This window comes from Balaenoptera borealis, assembly GCF_965194805.1.
Source record: "Balaenoptera borealis genome assembly, chromosome: 1".
Classification (NCBI taxonomy): Eukaryota; Metazoa; Chordata; class Mammalia; order Artiodactyla; family Balaenopteridae; genus Balaenoptera; species Balaenoptera borealis.
The window spans coordinates 143241783-143265317 of NC_138860.1; the positions used below are offsets into that span (position 1 = coordinate 143241783).

Below are 23535 nucleotides of genomic sequence, written 5' to 3' on the forward strand. Positions count from 1 at the left end.
CTATCACTTGGCGCAACTGCCCTGCTGAGAGCTGTAAAGCCCTGGCAATATTTAATAATCAGCAACCACACTTCATATAGAACAGATAGTGAGATTTGTGCCCTGAAGGGTAGTAGACGATGCACCAGAACATATTGCCACTTATTGGCAGATATGGGTCTTACGAATCCTAGACAGAAAACTTTTCCTGAGCCCTAGACTAGGTTATATCTCTTTGCTATATGACCCCATAGCCCTTTCCCTTTATAACAGTCATTGTGCTTGTAATTACTTCTTTGACATTTGAGGTTAGGAATGGTATCTTTCCCGGCCAACTCAGTGTCCAGCATACTTCTAGCATAGTTCCTGGCACATGGGAGATGCTCAATAAATATGTGGAATGTCATTGGCACTCCAGTTATCCAGAGAGCTTGCATCACTTCACTCACAGGGACATTCGGATATCTACTGTGTAGAAAAGGTGCATAAAGACATCATTTTGAATTCATCAGAGAAGGTGCTGCTCTATATAAACCAGACAGTGTGTTTATGGAAGTGCAGGACTGATGACCTGTAATTAATCCAGGCTCTTTGTTAATTAATGTACAGCTCAGAAAAAGGCCCTCCCCGGTTCCATCAGGTAGAGCCTTATATGGGGCACTCTGTGATGTTTAAAAAGCCTCCAGCATCACCAGTGGCAGCAGCAGTGGCAATGGCTCTCATCACCTAAGTTGGACCAGATGAAGTAAACTCCTGCAGCAGGTTTTGCTATGAAATCCACCAGCTGCAGTAAATGGGTTCCATATAACACCTGCCCATTCAGTACTCCGTGTGCTGAGCCGAAGGCCAAAACCTTATGAATTCCTACCCACAGGAACTGGTGTTGCAAGAAAAGGAAAGAGGAAGGAAAACTTCTGATTCAAATCTTGGACAGATACATCAGATTGGTAAGGCCAATGTGCACAAGATCCACAGGATGTAGGAGCAAAACAGACTCAGCCCACGTCTTACGGAGCAGTCTACTAGGGAGGAGGTCAGACAGGAAACAACAGCTGAAAGAATAAGGAAGCAATTGCAACTTGAGGGAGACTTACTAAGGAAAAGAACAAAGAACTATGAAAGAGTCTCTCAAGCAGGGGGTTCTGGAGCAAAAGGAAGGCCGCCGGTGAGCCTCAATTCCCAGTTCCTCATTCAGGGACATCATATTGGCAGTTTGAAATCAGCCATGGTGAGAGTATTGGCACCATGAAAATTAGTAATGCTACAGATTAGGGCTTTATCTTGGAGAGCTAGTCGTTAAAGATTTACCAGCACACCACTGAAAGGAAACTGATTTACATGAGTGGAGGTTGGGGGATGTCATGGAATGTCCCTCTAGGGAAGTGGCACTTAAGTTGAGGGAGTGGAAATAAGGAGAAGCTTCACTGTGGAGAAGATAGTGCAGCTTGGATCTGGGAGGACACATACATTTGAATGTTAAATGAGTAAACATCTCAAACTAGTTTCACAAAATAAATGACTATAACATTTCATCACCCTATTGTTTTTTTGCCAATTATTTAAAGTAACAATAGTCAGTTAGATACACTATTTTAATAACTACTTACATTTGCATGCCAGACGGTAATTAAATGATTGTTCCCAAACATTTTCTGGGTTTTCCAGATACAAAGAGCAGAGTCGAGGATAATGCAGGAAGTTCACCTGGTTCAAGATTTCCTTCTATATAGATTCCCTGGTTACAGGGATCTGGTAGGATCTGCTTTGCTTTGCTTTGCTTGTGGCGATGGACAGTTTGGAAATTTGATTTGTTATCAATAATTATCTGGGCTTAAGAAAAGTAAGATCAAGCAGGAAAAGTAAACTACTATGGTCACTTCTAAGTTTTTCTAACCTGGATAAAAAGAGTTAGTGGATTACAAGTTTTGGTCTATGTTCTAGTTCAATTGGTTGGTACCTCTGGGAGAACAGACTGTGGGACTCAACTAGAGTGGAACAGACTTTAGTTAATCTATGCAATCTCCACATGTAGTCCCATGACGAGTTTTCCCAGATTTAGAAGGCCTTACTAGGTGGGTCCTCTCGTTCCACAGTATGTATTGGGGTGAGAGGTGTGGTGTGAAAGCACACAGCAGCTTTTTTTTTTAACATCTTTATTGGAGTATAATTGCTTTACAATGGTGTGTTAGTTTCTGCTGTAGAACAAAGTGAATCAGCTATACATATACATATATCCCCATATCCCCTCCCTCTTGCGTCTCCCTCCCACCCTCCCTATCCCATCCCTCTAGGTGGTCACAAAGCATGGAGCTGATCTCCCTGTGCTATGTGGCTGCTTCCCACTAGCTATCTATTTTACATTTGGTAGTGTATATAATAAGTCCATGCCACTCTCTCACTTCGTCCCAGCTTACCCTTCCCCCCACTCCCCGTGTCCTCAAGTCCATTCTCTACGTCTGCATCTTTATTCCTGTCCTGCCCCTAGGTTCTTCAGAACCATTTTTTTTTTCACATCTTTATTGGAGTATAATTGCTTTACAGTGCTGTGTTAGTTGCTGCTGTAGAGCAAAGTGAATCAACCATACAGCTTTGAGTGGATAATCTTTTCACAGCCTTTCTCCTGCCTCTCCAAGCAGTACTGCCCCTTAAGACTCCAACTCCCAGTCAGAAGTGAACCACCACCTGTTGGAGATCTTGAAGATGGCACTAAGGGCAACCAAGGGCAAACTCAACATGGAGAATCTCAACCGGAGTTTTCGAAAAGGAGATCGCTCGTTCTCTGGTTACCTCCCCCCACCCAAGGTAACCAAAATTAGATTTCAGATTCAGTCATCTCTAGAAGGCTACCTCGGAGCACTAGGTTTATAGTAAGAAGACACAGTTATATTATTCACTAAGAATAATACATACTGAGATACATAACTGACTAGCTTTGAAAGTAGGAATGCATATATACTATGTAGGTTCTAGGAGCATTTATATAATGTAAGTTCAATATTTATTGTGTAAGTCTAATAATCATTTCCCAAATTTCAATCAACCAGGAGGAAAGTGATGTGCTAAAGAAAACAGAATGTTTACAGTAAAAGATTTCCTCTTCCTGTTTTTACATCTAATCCCTTATATGATAAATTGGCCATCCCTTTGGAAATCAAGCAATATCTTGTTTAATAGAAATTTAAAAGTGATTAGAAGACACTAAAATAAAAATTCAAATTAAAAAAAAAGAAGGCACAGTTATGATCTGTGTTCTGCCTGTGGATTACATTTCACAATTGTTTGTTTTCTGTGCCCAAGAGGAGAAAAACAAGAGAGAAAAGGAATTGTGAAATGTGCAGAATTGGTCCAGGCATTACTTACACTGGGCTATGTTTTACGCTAACAATAGACAATATGACAATACCAAATAATCTTTCACAATGGAAAACAAATATTTTTCTAAGGCCAAGTGTTCATTTCTAACACCCTCTACCAGCTTCCAGTGAGGTTAGCAGGTGGTACTCTGTTCCTTAGGGACACCAAATTGTAGGGACTGATGTGATTTATTGCTGACAGAGATTAGCAAGCTGTTTGGGAGCATTAATTAACAGTGCAGATATGTTTCATGAAAGAGGATCCAGAACCATATTAACTCATGTGTTGTCTTTAGCCAGACAAACTCCAGTCATGAGGTTACCTTGGATAATGACCACTGTTACTGCAATTCCATTCACAACAACTTTCCCCGCCAAGCTTTACTGAGTTCTTCCTACAGTGCCAAACACTGCACTAAATGCTCTACTTACATTAACTCATTTAACACTTACAAATAAGTACAAGATCTAGGTAGATGTTATAATGCCCATTTAATAAATGCAAAACAACAACAACAACAATGGAGTCTCAGAGAAGCCAACTGAATCTCTCAAGGACCACAGCCAACAAGAGGCAGAGCCAGGATTCAAAATACAGAAGAATACTGGAAATTGAGACACAGAATTGGAACTCCAATAAGCAGAATATATCTGGAAGGCTATATTTGGAAGGAGTCCAGGATACAGGAGTTAGAATTCCAGAGGACTAGAAGGAATTGGAATTTACAGACACCCCCCCCAAAAAAAATCCTATAGGAAAGATTGGAAAATGCCTTTCATCCAGGTAAACAGGGGTTAAGAATTGAGAGAGTCAGAGAATTCAGAAGAACAAGAGATGTTTACTAAGGAAGCAAGGACACAACATGCTGAAAATGGATTCTTATTCTAGGACAGAAGTAGCTTTCTCTGTGCTTTCATTTATACAGTAAACTAACCATGCAAAGGCAAAGCACATGATAGTGTGTACATGTGTGTGTGCATGTATATTGTATACATGAATATTAAACATGCAAGCCTGTTCCACTAGAAGAGGGAGACAACACTACAGGAGATTCCACACATCATAAATGGCCTTTATTATGTTATTGAGAAGATCAGTGGAAATTGACTAAGAAGAAACCATTTCTTGTTAGATTGAAAAATTCATAACAGCATCAGTGAAGCTTGAATGTTCTCAGATGCCCTGGTAGAATGGTGTATAAATGACTTGAAAATCAAAATAAATTTACTGAAACTCTTTGAGCCTCAGATTTTCCACCTGGAAAAACTGGGTTCCTTACCTCCTGTGTCTATTGTGAGGATTAAGCAAGATAAGTATGTAAAGGTACTTAATATATGGTCTGATATATGAGGCACTCAGTAAATAGGTTTCCCTTCCTTATATTAAAAAAAAAAAAAAAAATCTGTGTTTGGTGAAATTATCACTACAAAATAGCCTAAGGAGGGAGACCTTTCCCAGGGTCAAGTGATAGCCACATTGAACGCTGGCCATCAGAGCGGGCCCTGAATGTCCTCCACCCTGAGCTGGCCCTGAAAGTTTAAATTTGTGGTTCATATCCAAGGAAATAGGGCACATTTTCCTTGAAGCTGGTCTGCCTCTCATGAGCCATCTGGCATCTCTTAAGACATCTGGAACTCACTCAAAGTATATTACAGTTCTGGGAGGCATGGCAAATAGAATTCTGTTTCCCCAGAATGTGAGACAAGTTGAGGCCCAACAGACACTGGACACGGCAAGCAGCAGAGATTGCACCCCAACATACTTGTTCCTGGACACAGGACTTCAGAGGACACTGGGAAAGGCCATCTGAGTTGGAAGGGTTTCACAGACCTCCTTAAGTTTCTCATGAAATCTATGCACCCCGTGCCCAGAGGGGAAAAAGAGCACATCCTCACAGCCAATATTTCAGACAGTTCAGATATCATCTGCCTCTTCTCAGATAAATAAATGCAGTTTTGAAGGGTGATCTATGGGTTTTGTCACTCGAATCAATGGCATTGTCGCCATTCTCAAAGAAAAGTATAAAAACGTATCTAATATCTGTCATCCTCATTCTGTGGACTCACTCATTCTGTTCCTCTATCACATTTTTGACACAATGATGGCTCAGGAAGAATTCCTGAGGCAACATGGATCCACAGACATTTATTTATTAACTTCCCTGACCATTATTCAAATCAGGTGTAGATTGAATAGTCTGTAGAACCTAAGAAGTTTCCAAGCATGCAGGCTCAGTTTAACACTTTTATACATAATCCATATTCTTTCATCCTCTTTCTGCTCTACATCACAAAGACCTCCCAAACTACTCGCAGACCTTCCTGCCAGGAGGAGCTGCTAGAACACAGGTTGCTCTACCTCTAATTACTCTTGCTTCATTTTCATGCAACTCTCTCATTATCATCAAGAGGGAGTCCCTTTACTTAGGGATCTGGGGCTTGTGAATGTGAGGTTCACTCCCATGGCAAGACTACAGCTATGACACTAGTTTACCAAGTGACCAGAACTGTAAGACATTCTTCTGCAGTTTGCCAGGCTCCTTTTTTGTACTTAGTTGTTTCTATATCAGTACACTCTGCCCTAAAACGATAAATGGTTTCTACTAGCTTCAAATCATTCCCTTCTTCCAAAGCAATAGCCAGATTTCTGAACAATATGGCATGTTTATTCTTACATTCAACATATTAATCACTCAATGTGTTCTGTGTGATAAGATACTAAGGACAACAAACTATTATGATTTCAGTTCTAGAGTTCTCCAGGAGCTCAGGGAAAAGGTAATGTTTTAAACATGATACAATTCTATATGTAAAATGCAGTGATGGCAGTAAATTTGAACACAGAGAAGGAACACCAACCTAGCCTCACCCAAAAACTCCAGAGGAGATGATGCAAATACTGAATCTTAGAGGACGTGTGAATTTGGCAAAGAACTGGGGGAGAGCAGAGGAAGGGACAGGAAAGGTATTCTAGGTAAAAGGTGCAATGTGAAATGTCACTGAAGTAAGAGAGAACATGGCTAATTCAGGGAACTGTAAGCCATTTCATATAGGCAGGACACAGTAAATATATGGTGGCTGGGGACGGTGGGAGATGCTGCTCAAGTTGATGTTAGAATGGAAAGGAGGAACCTGTTTTTGAAGGGTCTTTCTAAGAAGTGTGAACTTTATCCTAAAGCCCCAGTGGAATCATCGAAGGATATTAAACAAGTGAATGATATGATCAAATTTGAAATTTGAAAAGAGCACTCTAATAGAATGTGAAGAATTAGAGGCAGAGAGAACCTTTAAAAGGCTGTTCCAGTAATTCAAGCAAGAAATTATGGGGGTTTAGACCAGGGTAGTAGCAGGAGGGATGGCGATATTAAGGAGATAGAAAAGTAGGTCTTGGTGACTTAATTAGACGTGGGTCCTGAATTCAGAGGAATCAAAAATGACTCCCAAGGTTCTGGCTTTAGCAACTTGGTAGGTGGTGGCACCGTTCTCTGAGATAGGAAACAGAAAATCAGTAGCTGGGGAGGTAAAGGAAAGGATGATGCATTCAGTTTTGAACATGTTGATGTAGGTTGAGAGCTTAAAGCTAAATGATTTAAGGGTCTTCAGTATGGAGCTGAAGCCTTGGGAGTAATTAGGATTACTCAAAGACATAATGGAAAGTGAGAAGGGAAGGTTGAGGAGGACACCCATTTTTAAGGAGTAGGTAGATGAAGACAAGCCAAGAAAGGAGACTAAAAATAATCAAAAGAAATATGGCAGTGGTCAAGAAAGCCAAGAGAATAGATTTATGGAAGTATGGCATGATCAGCGATGTCACATGCTGCAAAGAGATCATCTGTAATCAGGACTGAAAAGTATTCATTAAATTTGAAACTGCGGAAGTTACTAATGATTTGGTAAACACAATTTAAGTAGAGTGATGGGGTAAAATGCAAATGGAACCATAAATAGGAAGGGAGGAAGTTGAGAGAGCATCTGTGCATCACTCTCTCAAGGAGCATTTTGAGGAAATGAATATTTATTTTACATGTCATTTCCTAAATAATGTAAATATTTTATTTACATTTGATTTTTTAAATGTCGTTATTGAACAGAAGAAACTATACATAGCCAAACATTTTCTTATTGAACAAGGGAAATCCTAATGAATATGGATTTTTAAAATAATCCTAGATAACACTAAATTGCCAGGATTTTCTGGTAGATGTTTCTATTGCTCTTCCACAACTGTCAGCAGTCAGTTCTTAGCAGCTATCAATCAATCTGCTTCTAGGAACCCTGATGTACTATTTCTAATCTGCTCTTCATTTAGCCTGGAGCAAAACTCAGTGTTGCCAGAAGTAAATAAAGTGTTTTTAGAATAACCTCTTAATATTGATGCTTAAAAATACACTAATATGCTCTAATCATGAGGACAAGTCGATTTTTATTTATTGAGTAAAATGGCATAATGTGACTAATTTCTACCTCTCTCAATTTATTTTTTTCCAACCTATGCCCATACACATTCCACTCTTCAGGACCTTCAACTCATTCACTCATTCCTAATTCATCCATGTATTCATTTATTCAATAACTATTTTTCAACACTGTGCTAGGAATGGTGATAGGAAAATGAAGGAGACGCAATTCCAGCCCTCAGTAAACCACTGTCTTTTAGAGGAGCTCTCATGAACAGATATTTACTGCCCAGTGAAAAGGGGTATAAAACTATAATAGGGTGAATTATGCCAAAATACATGCAGTTTATTAAAAGCACCATGCTCTTTCTCACCCATCATTTACACATGCTTTTCTTCTGCCTGGAATTATACTCAACCCCTTTTTCTTCTGGCAAACTATTATTCATTTTTTTCATGTTTTAAATAGATCTTTTTCCTTCCCTGACATACTCTTCTACAGCTAGTAAGTAACATGTGCAAGTTTCTAACCCAGATTGGCTGTTTCCTTGCATAAAGACAAATGAAGATTAGCTTTTTGTCACTATATTAAAATCTAGGTTATATTATTCAAGTACGGTCAGACCAACAGATCAGGAGGTGATTGCCATTGCAAAGACAGTTTGTTACTCAGTTCCCAGGAGGAGGGGAATGGCACACTGCACAGGCCACATGGAGAAGCACCAGGAGGTTAGGAGGCAGAGAGGATGAGGGAAAATGTGAGCAAGAGCCTTTATTGTGGGATGCGTGAGACAAGAGTAAGAAGGCTTAGGATTGGCTAGTTTGAATAATTTCAGTGGGCTCTGGGACATAAGGGCCATTCCTAGTTGCCTAGCACTTGGCCCTTGAGTAATTAGGACATGGAAATAGTGGCCCAAGTGTGAGAGCCTCAATAAAAGAAGTAGTTGGTTTGCAGATGAAAGACACACTTGCAAGCCAGTCGTTCACTATCTCTAGGAATTGGCTAGCCCTAGGGGAGAGGCAGTCTCTCCAGGGTCAGCAAGGCCCCATGATGTCAAAGCATCAGAATAAAAAGACATGCTTAATACAGTCAGTGTATGGAAATTCCTCTAAAAATAATAATAGTAGCTACAATTTTTCCAAACCCTGAATTAGACATTTCTTTTCTTTTCTTTGCCCCTTTCTTCCTTCCTTTACTCCTCCCTTCCTTCTTTTTTCTCTCTCTTCCTCTCTCTCTCTTTCTTGTTCTCTTGCTCCCCCTTCTCTCCTTTCCTTCCCTCTCTTCTCTTCTCTCTTTCCTCTATATCCCTTCTTCTTCCTTTTCCCTCCTTTCCTTTTCTTCATTTCAACAAATATTAATCAAATGCCTACTAAAATCCAAGCATTATTCTAACTGCTTATTTTCTCTTGAGGAGTAGAAAATACTGGTCTTACTTAGTAGATGAAGTAATTGGGAATAAAAAGGTTCAGTAACTTCCTGAGATCACACAAATCACAGGCAGCATAACCGGTATTCAAAATTAGTCATGTTTTATTCTTAAGTCTCTATGTTTAAACATTATGCTAAACACAGAACGCATACTATCGCAACCCTAAAAGTTTGACGTGTTTGAATCTAAGTATCACCCACCCACCAACTTGAGAACTGAACTGGTTTGTCAGCTGGACTCAGAAAATATTAAGTACTTGGGAAACTGCAGTGACCCTTCATTCATCCATCCCACAAACATTAATTGAGTACCTGGTTTCTAGACTAAGTTTCATCATTTATTAACTATGTGACATTGAGAAGGTCACTTAATCTCTCTAAGCCTTGGTTTCCTCATATATAAAATACAGATAGTGATAGTAACCTTACTAATACAACAAGCTTCTTTGGTAAATCAAAGTAGTTGTACAAAAATACTTTGTAATTTACTTATATAATAAGGGTGTATAATTTCTAGGTCTGGACCGCCCATTCCATGGCTGACAAAAATGTAAGATCAGCATTTCAAAGTTCAGTGACTTCTGAGTAATGAACTATACCTTTGTGTCAAGCAACTAAAAATTTGCTGGTGATGCACATTCAGTGGGACATTCTTGTCCTAAATGGTATCTTAATGGTATAATGCACTCCTGGTTATTAATTCTTTGTCCAAATTATATAAGTTCTAATTATAGGAGGGAAATTCAAATCTTAATTTCATTATATTGAAATTTCAAATCTTTTCTTATCTGCAGGTCAGGGCTATATGTGGGAAACATGGATTATATTTGACTTTGAGCCTTCTGGAAACATTGCTTAACCATCAAGATTTGGGTTACCAGGACAAAATAAAGTAAGTTAATTTTTTTATTCACACGGTCCTTTATTAGACTACCAAACACATAGATCTGTCTTTAGGCTAGAAGTTTTATGTATGAAGCAATCAATTTTATCACCTAAAGAAAGAGTTAAGGAATGTTTGCTTATATTAAGAACAGAGGATCTTCTTGGTCATAGAAAAACAAAAGCAGTAAACTTCCACTTCCAGTTTACTGGTAAATGGTAAATCAGATTTACCATTTCACCCTAAACAACCAAAAAATAGGACAAAATATATGAAGCAATATTTTTCAGACTTTGGACATCAGGCAGCATAGAACAGTGATTCCTGAGAGAAGGAAATGAGGTAAGCTCAGTTTACTGAACAAGAAGAGGGATTCCAAACTGAGCCCAGCATTCTCCTTGAGCTAAAGGGACAGAGTATGAAGTTCAGGAAGGCCAAGAAGGCTAGAATGCCCAGTACAAAGTAGCAGCGAGGAGAGATCCCCTAGGAGTACTTTCTGGAGATTTCCAAAGAGTTGCCCTCATGTCTTCATGTGAAGACTTGGCTAATGTATGCATTTGAGGAAACTACCCAAGGCCAGAGAAAGAAACACCAAAAGAAAAAGGTGGGGAAATTTTTAGATCTCACACAGAGTTGGGAATAGTTCATATTTCCACCCATCAGAGAGAAACACATGTGGCATTGATTAGAGTCCCCAGAAGGGTATTGTGCTGTAGTGGAGCCTAATACATGAGAAATTGGAGTCTCAGGAGAGAAGACAAATAGGGGGAAAGAAAAGAATGTTGAAAAAACAATGGCTGTAAGTTTTCCGAATTTGAAGAAAACTATAAAGACATGGACCTAAGAAGTTTAATGAACTTCAAATATTAGAAATTTGAAGTAAGCCATACCAAGGCTCATCATAATCAGATTGCTTAAACTAGCAATAAATAAAAAACCTTAAATGCACAAGAGAAAATGACAAATTACATATAGAGCAGCAAAGATAAGAATTACAACAGATTTATCATTAGAAAAGATGTAAGCAATAAGACAGTGGAAAAACAACCTTAAAGTATTGAAGGAAGAAACTATCAATCTGGAATGCTACATCCAGCAAAACTATCTTTCAAAAACTAATGGGAATTAAGACTTTTTTCATACCTATAAAGTTGAGAAAATTCATAACTGTCAGAGCAGCACTACAAGAAATATTAAAAGAAGCCCTCAGGCAGAAGGAAAATAATCATTTTTAATCTACACAAAGAAATGAAAAGTACAGGAAATAATAAATGTCAATGAATAAAAATACATTTTCCTTATTAAAAAAACCTCTTTAAATAATAATTGACTGTTTAAGGCAAAAATAATAACAATGTACTGTGGAGTTTATAACATAATAAAGTACAACATTTGACAATAGCATACAAGACTGGGAGGTGGAAATAAACTTTTACTGTAAAAAGCTCCTTATACTATTAGCTAAGTAGTATAATTTTGTTTGAAGGAAGAATGTATTGAGTTAAAAATACTAATAGAGAAGATTAAATGGAATAATCACATGTAAATACTAAGAATAGATCAAAAAAAAAAAAAAGAGGGAAAAGAAAACTAATAGGACAAATAGAAAATAAATACAAATAAAAATAATAGATTTAAATCCAACCATATCAATAATTTCAATAAGTATTAATGATTCAAATGCGCCAATTAAAAGGAGGCAATTTTCAGGGACTTCCCTGGTGGTACAGTGGTTAAGACTCTGTGCTCCCAATGCAGGGGGCCTGGGTTCGATCCCTGGTCAGGGAACTAGATCCCATATGTATGCCACAACTAAGAGTGTACATGCCACAACTAAGGAGCCGGTGAGCTGCAACTAAGAAGCCCCCCTGCCGCAACTCAGGAACTCACCTGCTGCAACTAAGACCTGGTGCAACCAATAAATAAATTAAATTAAATTAAAAGGCAGCAATTTTCAGATTTCATTTAAAAATCAAGACACAACTAAATGCTATCTGAAATGAAACCCTTTAGAATATAAAGACAGACACACTGAAAGTAAAAGGATGGAAAGTGATATACCTTATTAACTCTAATGAAAAGAAAGCTGGGATGGTTACACTAAAGTCAGACAAAGTAGCTTCTAAATCAAGAGGTATTGCCAGAAATTCAATTCATCAAGAGGACATACAAACCTAAATGATCATGCCCTTAATAATATAGCTTCAATTTACATGAAGTAAAAACATAAAACTGGAAGAAGAAATAGATTCACAATTTATAGTTGGAGAACTGAACATCTTTCTGTCAGTAATTGATAAAACAAGTAGACATAAAATCAGTAAGAATATAGAAGACTTGGACCATATTATCAACTAACTTGATGTAAGTGGCAATTACTCCACACAACAGCAAAATACGGATTCCTTTTAAGTGTTCATGAAATATTTAAGAGAAAAACCCTATCTACCCTGATCCATAAAACAAGTCTCAGTAAATTTAGAAGGATTAAATCATACAAAATATGTGTTCTGACCCCCAAAAATTAAATTACAAATCAAAAAACAAAATCAAAATAAAATCCTGGAATTCTCCAAACATTATGAAACTAAACAATACACTTATAAATAACCACTGATCAAAGAAGAAATCACAAGGAAAATTAGACAATATTTTGAACTGAATTAAAATGAAAACACAACACACCAGTAATCTTTGTCTTTTTTTCTTTTTCTATTTTTTTTTTTCCCAAGCCCACTAGATAATACTTTAAAGGGAAGGGCTAGAAAGTGGTATACTTAACAAGAGCCTCAGGTCATTTTTTTTTTTTTTTTAATTTTTGAATTTTATTTTATTTATTTTTTTATACAGCAGATCCTTATTAGTCATCAATTTTATACACATCAGTGTATATAAGTCAATCCCAATCGCCAAATTCATCACACCCCCACCCCCACCCCCCAGCTGCTTTCCCCCTTGGTGTCCATACGTTTGTTCTCTACATCTGTGTCTCAATTTCTCCCCTGCAAACCGGTTCCTCTGTACCATTTTTCTAGATTCCACATATATGTGTTACTATACGATATTTGTTTTTCTCTTTCTGACTTACTTCACTCTGTATGACACTCTCTACATCCATCCAGGTCTCAACAAATGACCCAATTTCGTTCTTTATATGGCTGAGTAATATTCCATTGTATATATGTACCACAACTTCTTTACCAATTCATCTCTTGATGGGCATTTAGGTTGCTTCCATGACCTGGGTATTGTAAATAGTGCTGCAATGGACATTGGGGTGCATGTGTCTTTTTGAATTATGGTTTTCTCTGGGTATATGCCCAGTAGTGGGATTGATGGATCGTATGGCAATTCTATTTTTTTAGTTTTTTAAGGAACCTCCATACTGTTCTCCATAGTGGCTGTATCAAGTTACATTCCTACCAACAGTGCAAGATGGTTCCCTTTTCTCCACACCCTCTCCAGCATTTGTTGTTTGTAGATTTTCTGATGATGCCCATTCTAACTGGTGTGAGGTGATACCTTATTGTAGTTTTGATTTGCATTTCTCTAATAATTAGTGATGTTGAGCAGCTTTTCATGTGCTTCTTGGCCATCTGTATGTCTTCTTTGGAGAAATGTCTATTTAGGTCTTCTGCCCATTTTTGGATTGGGTTGTTTGTTACTTTAATATTGAGCTGCATGAGCTGTTTATATATTTTGGAGATTAATCCTTTGTCCATTGATTCGATTGCAAATATTTTTTCCCATTCTGAGGGTTGGTGTTTCATCTTGTTTATGGTTTCCTTTGCTGTGCAAAAGCTTTTAAGTTTCATTAAGTCCCATTTGTTTATTTTTGTTTTTATTTCCATTACTCTAGGAGGTGGGTCAAAAAGGATCTTGCTGTGACTTATGTCATAGAGTGTTCTTCCTATGTTTTCCTCTAAGAGTTTTACAGTGTCCGTCTTACATTTAGGTCTCTAATCCATTTTGAGTTTATTTTTGTGTATGGTGTTAGGGAGTGTTCTAATTTCATTCTTTTACATGTAGCTATCCAGTTTTCCCAGCACCACTTATTGAAGAGACTGTCTTTTCTCCATTGTATATCCTTGCCTTCTTTTTCATAGATTAGTTGACCATAGGTGTGTGGGTTTGTCTCTGGGCTTTCTATCCTGTTCCATTGATCTATGTGTCTGTTTTTGTGCCAGTACCATATTGTCTTGATTACTGTAGATTTGTAGTATAGCCTGAAGTCAGGGAGTCTGATTCCTCCAGCTCCATATTTTTTCCCTCAAGACTGCTTTGGCTATTCGGGGTCTTTTGTGTCTCCATACAAATTTTAAGATTTTTTTGTTCTAGTTGCATAAAAAATGCCATTGGTAATTTGATAGGGATTGCATTGAATCTGTAGATTGCTTTGGGGAGTACAGTCATTTTCACAATGTTGATTCTTCCAGTCCAAGAACATGGTATATCTCTCCATCTGTTGGTATCATCTTTAATTTCTTTCATCAGTGTCTTATAGTTTTCTGCATACAGGTCTTTTGTCTCCCTAGGTAGGTTTATTCCTAGGTATTTTATTCTTTTCGTTGCAGTGGTAAATAGGAGTGTTTCCTTAATTTCTCTTTCACATTTTCATAATTAATGTATAGGAATGCAAGAGATTTTTGTGCATTAATTTTGTATCCTGCAACTTTACCAAATTCACTGATTAGCTCTAGTAGTTTTCTAGTGGCATCTTTAGGATTCTCTATGTATAGTATCATGTCATCTGCAAACAGTGACAGTTTTACTTCTTTTCCTATTTGTATTATTTTTATTTATTTTTCTTCTCTGATTGCCGTGGCTAGGACTTCCAAAACTATGTTGAATAATAGTGGTGAGAGTGGACATCCTTGTCTTGTTCCTGATCTTAGAGGAAATGCTTTCAGTTTTTCACCATTGAGAATGATGTTTGCTGTGGGTTTGTCATATATGGGCTTTAGTATGTTGAGGTAGGTTGCCTCTATGCCCACTTTCTGGAGAGTTTTTATCATAAATGAGTGTTGAATTTTGTCAAAAGCTTTTTCTGCATCTATTGAGATGATCATATAGTTTTTATTCTTCATTTTGTTAATATGGTGTATCACATTCATTGATTTGTATATATTGAAGAATCCTTGCATCCCTGGGATAAATCCCACTTGACCATGGTGTATGATCCTTTTAATGTGTTGTTGGATTCTGTTTGCTAGTATTTTGTTGAGGATTTTTGCATCTATATTCATCAGTGATATTGGTCTGTAATCTTCTTTTTTTGTAGTATCTTTGTCTGGTTTTGGTATCAGGGTGATGGTAGACTCATAGAATGAGTTTGGGAGTGTTCCTCCCTCTGCAATTTTTTGGAAGAGTTTGAGAAGTATGGGTGTTAGCTCTTCTCTAAATGTTTGGTAGAATTCACCTGTGAAGCCACCTGGTCCTGGACTTTTGTTTGTTGGAAGATTTTTAATCACAGTTTCGATTTCGTTACTTGTGATTGGTCTGTTCATATTTACTATTTCTTCCTGGTTCAGTCTTGGAAGGTTATAACTTTCTAAGAAGTTGTCCATTTCTTCCAGGTTGTCCATTTTATTGGCACAGAGTTGCTTGTAGTAGTCTCGTAGGATGCTTTGTATTTCTGCGGTGTCTGTTGTAACTTCTCCTTTTTCATTTCTAATTTTATTGATTTGAGTCCTCTCCCTCTTTTTCTTGATGAGTCTTGCTAATGGTTTATCAATTTTGTTTATCTTCTCAAAGAACCAGCTTTTAGTTTTATTGATCTTTGCTATTGTTTTCTTTGTTTCTATTTCATTTATTTCTGCTCTGATCTTTATGATTTCTTTCCTTCTGCTAACTTTGGGTTTTGTTTGTTTTTCTTTCTCTAGTTCCTTTAGGTGTAAGGTTAGATTGTTTATTTGAGATTTTTCTTGTTTCTTGAGGTAGGCTTGTATAGCTATAAACTTCCCTCTGAGAACTGCTTTTGCTGCATCCCATAGGTTTTGGATCGTCGTGTTTTCATTGTCATTTGTCTCCAGGTATTTTTTGATTTCCTCTTTGATTTCTTCAGTGATCTCTTGGTTATTCAGTAACGTATTGTTTAGCCTCTATGTTTTTGTGTTTTTTACATTTTTTCCCTTGTAATTCATTTCTAATCTCATAGCGTTGTGGTCAGAAAAGATGCTTGATATGATTTCAATTTTCTTAAACTTACTGAGGCTTGATATGTGACCCAAGATGTGATCTATCCTGGAGAATGTTCCATGCGCACTTGAGGAGAAAGTGTAATCTGCTGTTTTTGGATGGAATGTCCTATAAGTATCAATTAAATCTATCTGGCCTATTGTGTCATTTAAAGCTTCTGTTTCCTTATTTATTTTCATTTTGGATGATCTGTCCATTGGTGTAAGTGAGGTGTTAAAGTCCCACACTATTATTGTGTTACTGTCGATTTCCTCTTTTATAGCTGTTAGCAGTTGCCTTATGTATTGAGGTGCTCCTATGTTGGGTGCATATATATTTATAATTGTTATATCTTCTTCTTGGATTGATCCCTGGATCATTATGTAGTGTCCTTCCTTGTCTCTTGTAACATTCTTTATTTTAAAGTCTATTTTATCTGATACGAGTATTGCTACCCCAGCTTTCTTTTGATTTCCATTTGCATGGAATATCTTTTTCCATCCCCTCACTTTCAGTCTGGATGTGTCCCTAGATCTGAAGTGGTCTCTTGTAGACAGCATATATATGGGTGTTGTTTTTTTATCCATTCAGCAAGGCTGTGTCTTTTGGTTGGAGCATTTAATCCATTCACGTTGAAGGTAATTATCGATATATGTTCCTATGACCATTTTCTTAATTGTTTTGGGTTTTTTTTGTAGGTCCTTTTTTTCTCTTGTGTTTCCTACGTAGAAAAGTTCCTTTAGCATTTGTTGTAGAGCTGGTTTGGTGGTGCTGAATTCTCTTAGCTTTTGCTTGTCTGTAAAGCTTTTGATTTCTCCATCAAATCTGAATGAGATCCTTGCCGGGTAGAGTAGTCTTGGTTGTAGGTTCTTCCCTTTCATCACTTTAAGTATATCATGCCATTCCCTTCTGGCTTGTAGAGTTTCTGCTGAGAAATCAGCTCTTAACCTTATGGGAGCTCCCTTGTATGTTATTTGTCATTTTTCCCTTGCTGCTTTCAATAATTTTTCTTTGTCTTTAAGTTTTGCCAATTTGATTACTATGTGTCTCAGCGTGTTTCTCCTTGGGTTTATCCTGTATGGGACTCACTGCGCTTCCTGGACTTGAGTGGCTATTTCCTTTCCCATGTTAGGGAAGTTTTCCACTATAATCTCTTCAAATGTTTTCTCAGGTCCTTTCTCTATCTCTTCTCCTTCTGGGACCCCTATAATGCGAATGTTGTTGTGTTTAATGTTGTCCCAGAGGTCTCTTAGGCTATCTTCATTTCTTTTCATTCTTTTTTCTTTATTCTGTTCTGCAGCAGTGAATTCCACCATTCTGTCTTCCAGGTCACTCATCCGTTCTTCTGCCTCAGTTATTCTGCTATTGATTCCTTCTAGTGTAGTTTTCATTTCAGTTATTGTATTGTTCATCTCTGTTTGTTTCTTCTTTAATTCTTCTAGGTCTTTGTTACACATTTCTTGCATCTTCTCGATCTTTGCCTCCATTCTTTTTCCGAGGTCCTGGATCATCTTCACTATCATTATTCTGAATTCTTTTTCTGGAAGGTTGCCTATCTCCACTTCATTTAGTTGTTTTTCTGGGGTTTTATCTTGTTCCTTCCTCTGGTACATAGCCCTCTGCCTTTTCATCTTGTCTATCTTTCTGTGAATGTGGTTTTTTTTCCACAGGCTGCAGGATTGTAGTTCTTCTTGCTTCTGCTGTCGGCCCTCTCCTTTTTTTCTTTTTCTTGCATTTCATATTCAATCCATCAGTAATCCATTAGTAAGTCAACCTATCTTGAGAATATGTCAAGATTCTGGTCCTTTCTCACCACCTCTATTGTTACTTAACTACACCCCATCCAAGCTACCATTATCTTTCTCCCGGATTACTATAATGCCTTCTAAATGAATTCTGCTTCTCCCTTGTCCCTAGTTTATCCTCAATACAGCAGCTACAGTGATTTATTAAAACCTAAAACAATATCATTGCTCGGCTCATAACACTGCAGGAACACCTTATTTCACTCAAAGGGAAAAAAAATCAAAGTCCTCATAAAGGGTTCTATATGACCTGCCCTCCGTCACTTCTCTGGTTCCATCTACAACTTCCTTTTCTCATTCTGTTCCAGTCACACTGTGCTCCTTCTTCCTCAAACATACCAGGCACAGATCCACCTTAACACCTATCTTCTGAATGATTACTCAACCTAGAATGCTTTTCCCCCAAATATCTTCCTGCTAACTCCTTCACCTTAAGTTTTTCCCCAGTTGTCACCTTGTCCATGAAGCCTACACTAAACACTCTATTTAAAGTTGTAGTGGACTTCCCTTGTGGTGCAGTGTTAGGAATCCACCTGCCAACGCAGGGGACACGGGTTCGAGCTCCGGTCCAGGAACATCCTACATGCCCCAGAGCAACTACATGCCCCAGTTGCACCACAACTACTGAGCCTGCACTCTAGATCCCATGAGCCACAACTACTGAGCCCTTGTGCCACAACTACTGAAGCCCATGCACCTAGAGCCCATGCTCCACAACAAGAGAAGCCCCTGCAGTGAGAAGCCCACGCACCACAGCCAAGAGTAACCACCCTCACCGCAACTAGAGAAAGCCTGCATGCAGCAATGAAGACCCAACACAGCCAAAAATTAGTTAATTAAAAAAATTGTAGTCACCTGATCCTTTCTTCCCCTTAACCTGCTCTCCTTTTGCTTCCCTCAATACACTTATAAACTTTTAATGTATAAACTTTTAATCAAATTGATGTATGTTGTTTATTGTTGTTATCTGTCAGTCTCTGATAAACTATAGACTATAGTGCCATAGGGTAGCAGAATCTTTGTTTTATTTATTGATGCATCCCATGTGTATAAAGCGCTACCTGGCACATAGTAGGTATTTGATACATATTTGCGGAATTGAACTGAACTAGAGGAAGAATAAAGTCTCAAAATACTCTGAGGGATACAGATACATGAGTTTTCCCTAATCCTTAGCTTATGGTCAAATTGAAGAAGGCCTTCCCTAACCATCTCATCAAAATCATGTTCCTTGTGCTATACACTCTCTTAGCATTCAGTAATGTTCTTTCCTATCACTTATCACTATTTGTAATTATGTATTTATTTGTGTGATTTGTTAATTTAATGTCTAGATGGTGATCTCCATGCTGGCAAGGATCGTTACACATTATATTCCAACATTTTGTAGGCCAGTGCTTGGCACATGATAGGTACAGAGTAAATATTTGATTAATCCATTCATTCATTTAACAAATATTTATTGAGTGCCTACTGTATACCAATCACTATTGTAGTCATTGGGAATATAGATATGAATGAAACAAAGTCCCTTCCCTCATGAAGCTTATATTCTAATGGGGAAGATAAATTATAAATAAAGTAGAATATGTGACTATCATATGGTGATAAAAGGTTATGGGGACATCAAGTGGTAAATAACTGATGAGAGGAGGTTGAGCATAGCCAATGAATTTCCACTAGACCAGGTTTGGACATGGCTGTTTTCTTTCTCTAAAATATTGGAGGTGGTTGGGTGAAGGTGAGGGAGGCGGTTAAGCAGGAAAAGCAAAAAAGTGGGATTAGAGCCGAGTAGAACGTCAATAAGCCAAAATTGGGAGTCCCAAAAAGGCACCAGTATAAAAGGAGAAAATGCAAGTGTCAAAGCTCACATTATACTGAGTATACTTCATTAGAAGTTGGGGTCCAGGACCAAGATTCCAGGAATCAGGGATATGAGAATAAGAGTGAATGGGGAACAAATGAGGTTAGGCTACTTACAATTATATCAAAATTCTCAATTTCCCACTATTTTATGTGTCTATCAGAGAAGCACACCGATTTTTTTTATTCACCTGTCTTTGACCTTTGAATGTTCAAGGACATCAAAACTATGAGACCAATGAAGAATTGCATTTATAAGTGATAAACCTGTTTCATCCTTAGACAGTCATTGGTTAAAGCTTCTTCTGTTGAATTAAATCCATTCAGTTAAGGGCTTTGTATGCAAACCTATATTCTTAAGAGATTAAAGATGCAATTTAGACACACATTTTAGAAGCTGAATGCATGAATCATTATTTTAGTACATATTGTCCATTAATCTGCTGTTCTATTGGGAACCCATTTGGAATGTGGCTGCTTACTAATTAGCAGGATTCTAGTGCTGAACTGCTTCCTGATTAAATGTCCTTTAGAATCAATAAAACATCAGGAGGGATTATGGTGATGTGGGATTAGCCCCATCTAACCAAATAAAATGAGCTGTGTTGTTTTCTTAAACTATCACGTTGCAAGAGCTGATGAGAGGAGCAATTTCGAGAACGCTGCGGCAAAGTTGTTGTGTGTGTGTGTGTTTTAACATTGAGATTTTGTTTTTTGCCATTTCCCTACCAAGCAGAGACATTAGTGAATGACTGCCAGGATAAGGCGATTTTGAGAAAGACTTGATTACGATTTCAAATCTCTACTCTGAATCACCCTTATGAGTGAGTGAGTTCAGGTTGTGTTGAATGGAATTTATTATCCCGGTTCTTGGCCAGGAACATGTAAGTCAGAATTAGTATTTAATGTTTCTCTGTGACTTTGCAGTAAATGGTAATTAATGAGGGCAGAGAGAGAACAGGAGGCAAACTAATACTCTAAAACTGTATTGGCAAAATTAAATGCTTCAAACCCAGTTTAAAACATAGGCACATGAGCCAAATTGTGTCAGGGGAGGGGATAAATAATGAAGCTGCTATGGAGGCTTCGTAAATAGAGTGGCACAATTGACATAGCCCCAAGTAGAACTTATCATACACATCTGGTCCATTGTTGGGAGTGCAATTAGGTTGAAAAGGACTGGTTTGATAATCCTAGGAACAACCAGAGGATTTTAGGAGATAAAGGAAACATGAGGTGTCTGATTCAGCAATTACTTTTTAATGGGAATAGGAAAATTGTTAGGCAGTGAGCTATTAGAGACATGGTATGAATCTGCCCATTGGTTGGGTCCTGGAAACCAGATCTGGCTTTTATGAGTTCATTAATTCCAATCTTCTCTTCCAGAGCCCATAATTCATACGGGGTAAGAATTCTAATAATAATATTGCTAATAAAGTTATTATTAATAATAGCCAACATTTATATAGTGTTTACTATATTCCATGCAATGTTCTAAGTGCTTTATAAATATTAACTCTTTTAATCCTTACACATACCTCATGAGATAGGTACTATTATTTTCAAGTGAGGAAGCTGAGGAACAGAAAGGCTAAAACTAGTATGTAACTGATAAATGAATTCATCAGTAAGGCTAAGTCAAACGCAGGCTCTCTAGCTTCGGGGTCTTGGCTTTGAATACACTATACCAACTCTCCTACAAGTCCTATGCAACTTAAAGGCTTATAGGATAGTGGCTAGGCACAGGGGCTTTAGGCAAACTGCCTGCATTTCATAGCCAGCTCTACCCTTGGGCTTGGTGCTGAACACAGTTCTGGACTTGAGGAGCTCAGTATCTTATTGCCCTAGGACCCAGGAGAGGTGTAGGATATGAATACAAAGTGAGGACACTTTTAAGTTCCAGGGGCATGTATAATCCAAGGAAGCCCATGGCTTGCAGGTAGCATCTCCTCACCTGTTTAGCGCCTCCACTACCCCTTCAGCCCCCATCCATGCAGAAAGGCTTCATGAGCTCCTGAATCACATAGGCCTAGATGGAAATCCCAACAATGATGTGCACTGGCTTTGAGAACTTGGACAAGTCACTAATTTCTCTGAACCTTAATTTTCTACCTGTCAAATGGAAAAAGAATCCTTTTGTCTGGATTTGAGAGTTTATTGACTATGTATCAAGGAAGGGCTATGCTTCTCACAGGTAACTGGAAGGTGAGAAGAATACAGTTTAGGCTACATGATTAAGAAGGTGAAAGCAAAGAAAGATGGTGCAGTTGGATGAGCTTTCCAGCAGCTGAGTAAAATAACAACCAAAATAACCTCCTGACTCAGAAGGATTGATGCATGTACACCTCACATGTCCAGGCATGGGGCTACATGCTCTACATGGCTTATCTCGTTTCATACTCCCAACAGCCCCATGAGTTAATGTATTTTTATACCCACTTCACAGATGAATAAAATGAGGTTCAGAGTCCTTAAGTGAATTGTCCCAAAAGTTGGGATTCTTTAAATCTTTGTTCCTATTATGGGTTGAATTTTATCCCCCCTAAATTCATTTGTTGAATCCCTAGCCCCCAGCCCTTAGACCATGTATTTGAAGGTAAGGTCTTTAAAGAGGTGATTAAATTAAGATGGGGCCATTAGAGTGAGCCCACATCTGATCTGACTGGTGTCCTTATAAAAAGAGGAAGTTTGGACACACAGAGAGACACTAAGGATAGGCTCACCCAGAGAAAAGACCCTGTGAAGACACAGCAAAAAGGTGGCCATCTGTAGGCAAGGAGGAGCCTCAGAAGAAGCCAAATCTACAGACGTCTTGATTTTGGACTTCTAGCCTCCAGAACTGTGAGAAAATAAATTTCTGTTGTTTAAGCCACTCAGTCTGTGGTGTTCTGTTATAGAGCCCTAGCAAACTATACAGCTCCTGCAGGCTAACAGCCCCTTGCATAGTCTTTTTTCTATCTGCCTCCTTTTCCTAGCATATTTTGTGCCCCTCAGCTGGAATAGTAGATTACAGGATTCTCAAGGGAATGGCTCTAATGATTTAACTTTTCAAATCATGGGACTTAACTATGATTCTAGCAGTCTGAACTGAGCTGGCTCTTCAGTACTACTTAATACTCAGCTGAGCTTGGTAGGACTTGTAGGAGCTCACCAGATGAGGGATGGGGAAGAGTAACTCAGAGGTAGAGGGAGCAGTGTGTGCCAAGACAAAAAAGCAACAAGAACATAGGTTTGGAGAACCAAACTGTCCATTGTGGCCAGAGCATACATTTCACAAGGTGGAGAAAGGCAATGAGCTTGGGAAGGGAGTACTGGCACACCTTTGATTGAAGCCTGTATAAAACTCAGAGAGAAACATGTCACCTGTAAGTAACATCATCAAGATTACAAGGATGTTTCTATGAAATAGCCCCCATTTTGTGTTTTTGGCATCTGCATAACAGATGACATTTTAATTTTATTAAAATTCCAATGAACAAATGAAGAGGAAAAAAAAAAAACCAACAAAAAAGAACAAAAAACACACACCAGAAGCAAAAACTAACAGGCACTCTGGTCTCCGAATCTAGAAGGAAGCTCCACTGACTATAGACACATGGAATCTGGGAAAATCATTGAGTTGGTGCCCCAAGCTTTGTCCTGCCTACCT

General features: G+C 38.1%; 1 protein-coding gene across 1 annotated transcript in view; it reads left to right on the plus strand.

Moving 5' to 3' along the window:
* LOC309620066 (uncharacterized protein C1orf87) overlaps positions 1-23535 on the plus strand; it is a gene marked incomplete at its 5' end in the record, with an annotated part of 104814 nt that overhangs the window by 40526 nt on the left and 40753 nt on the right. The window contains 3 exon segments of the mRNA XM_082376078.1: positions 2592-2625; positions 2629-2781; positions 9953-10050. Coding sequence (XP_082232204.1) covers positions 2592-2625; positions 2629-2781; positions 9953-10050 — 285 coding nt within the window.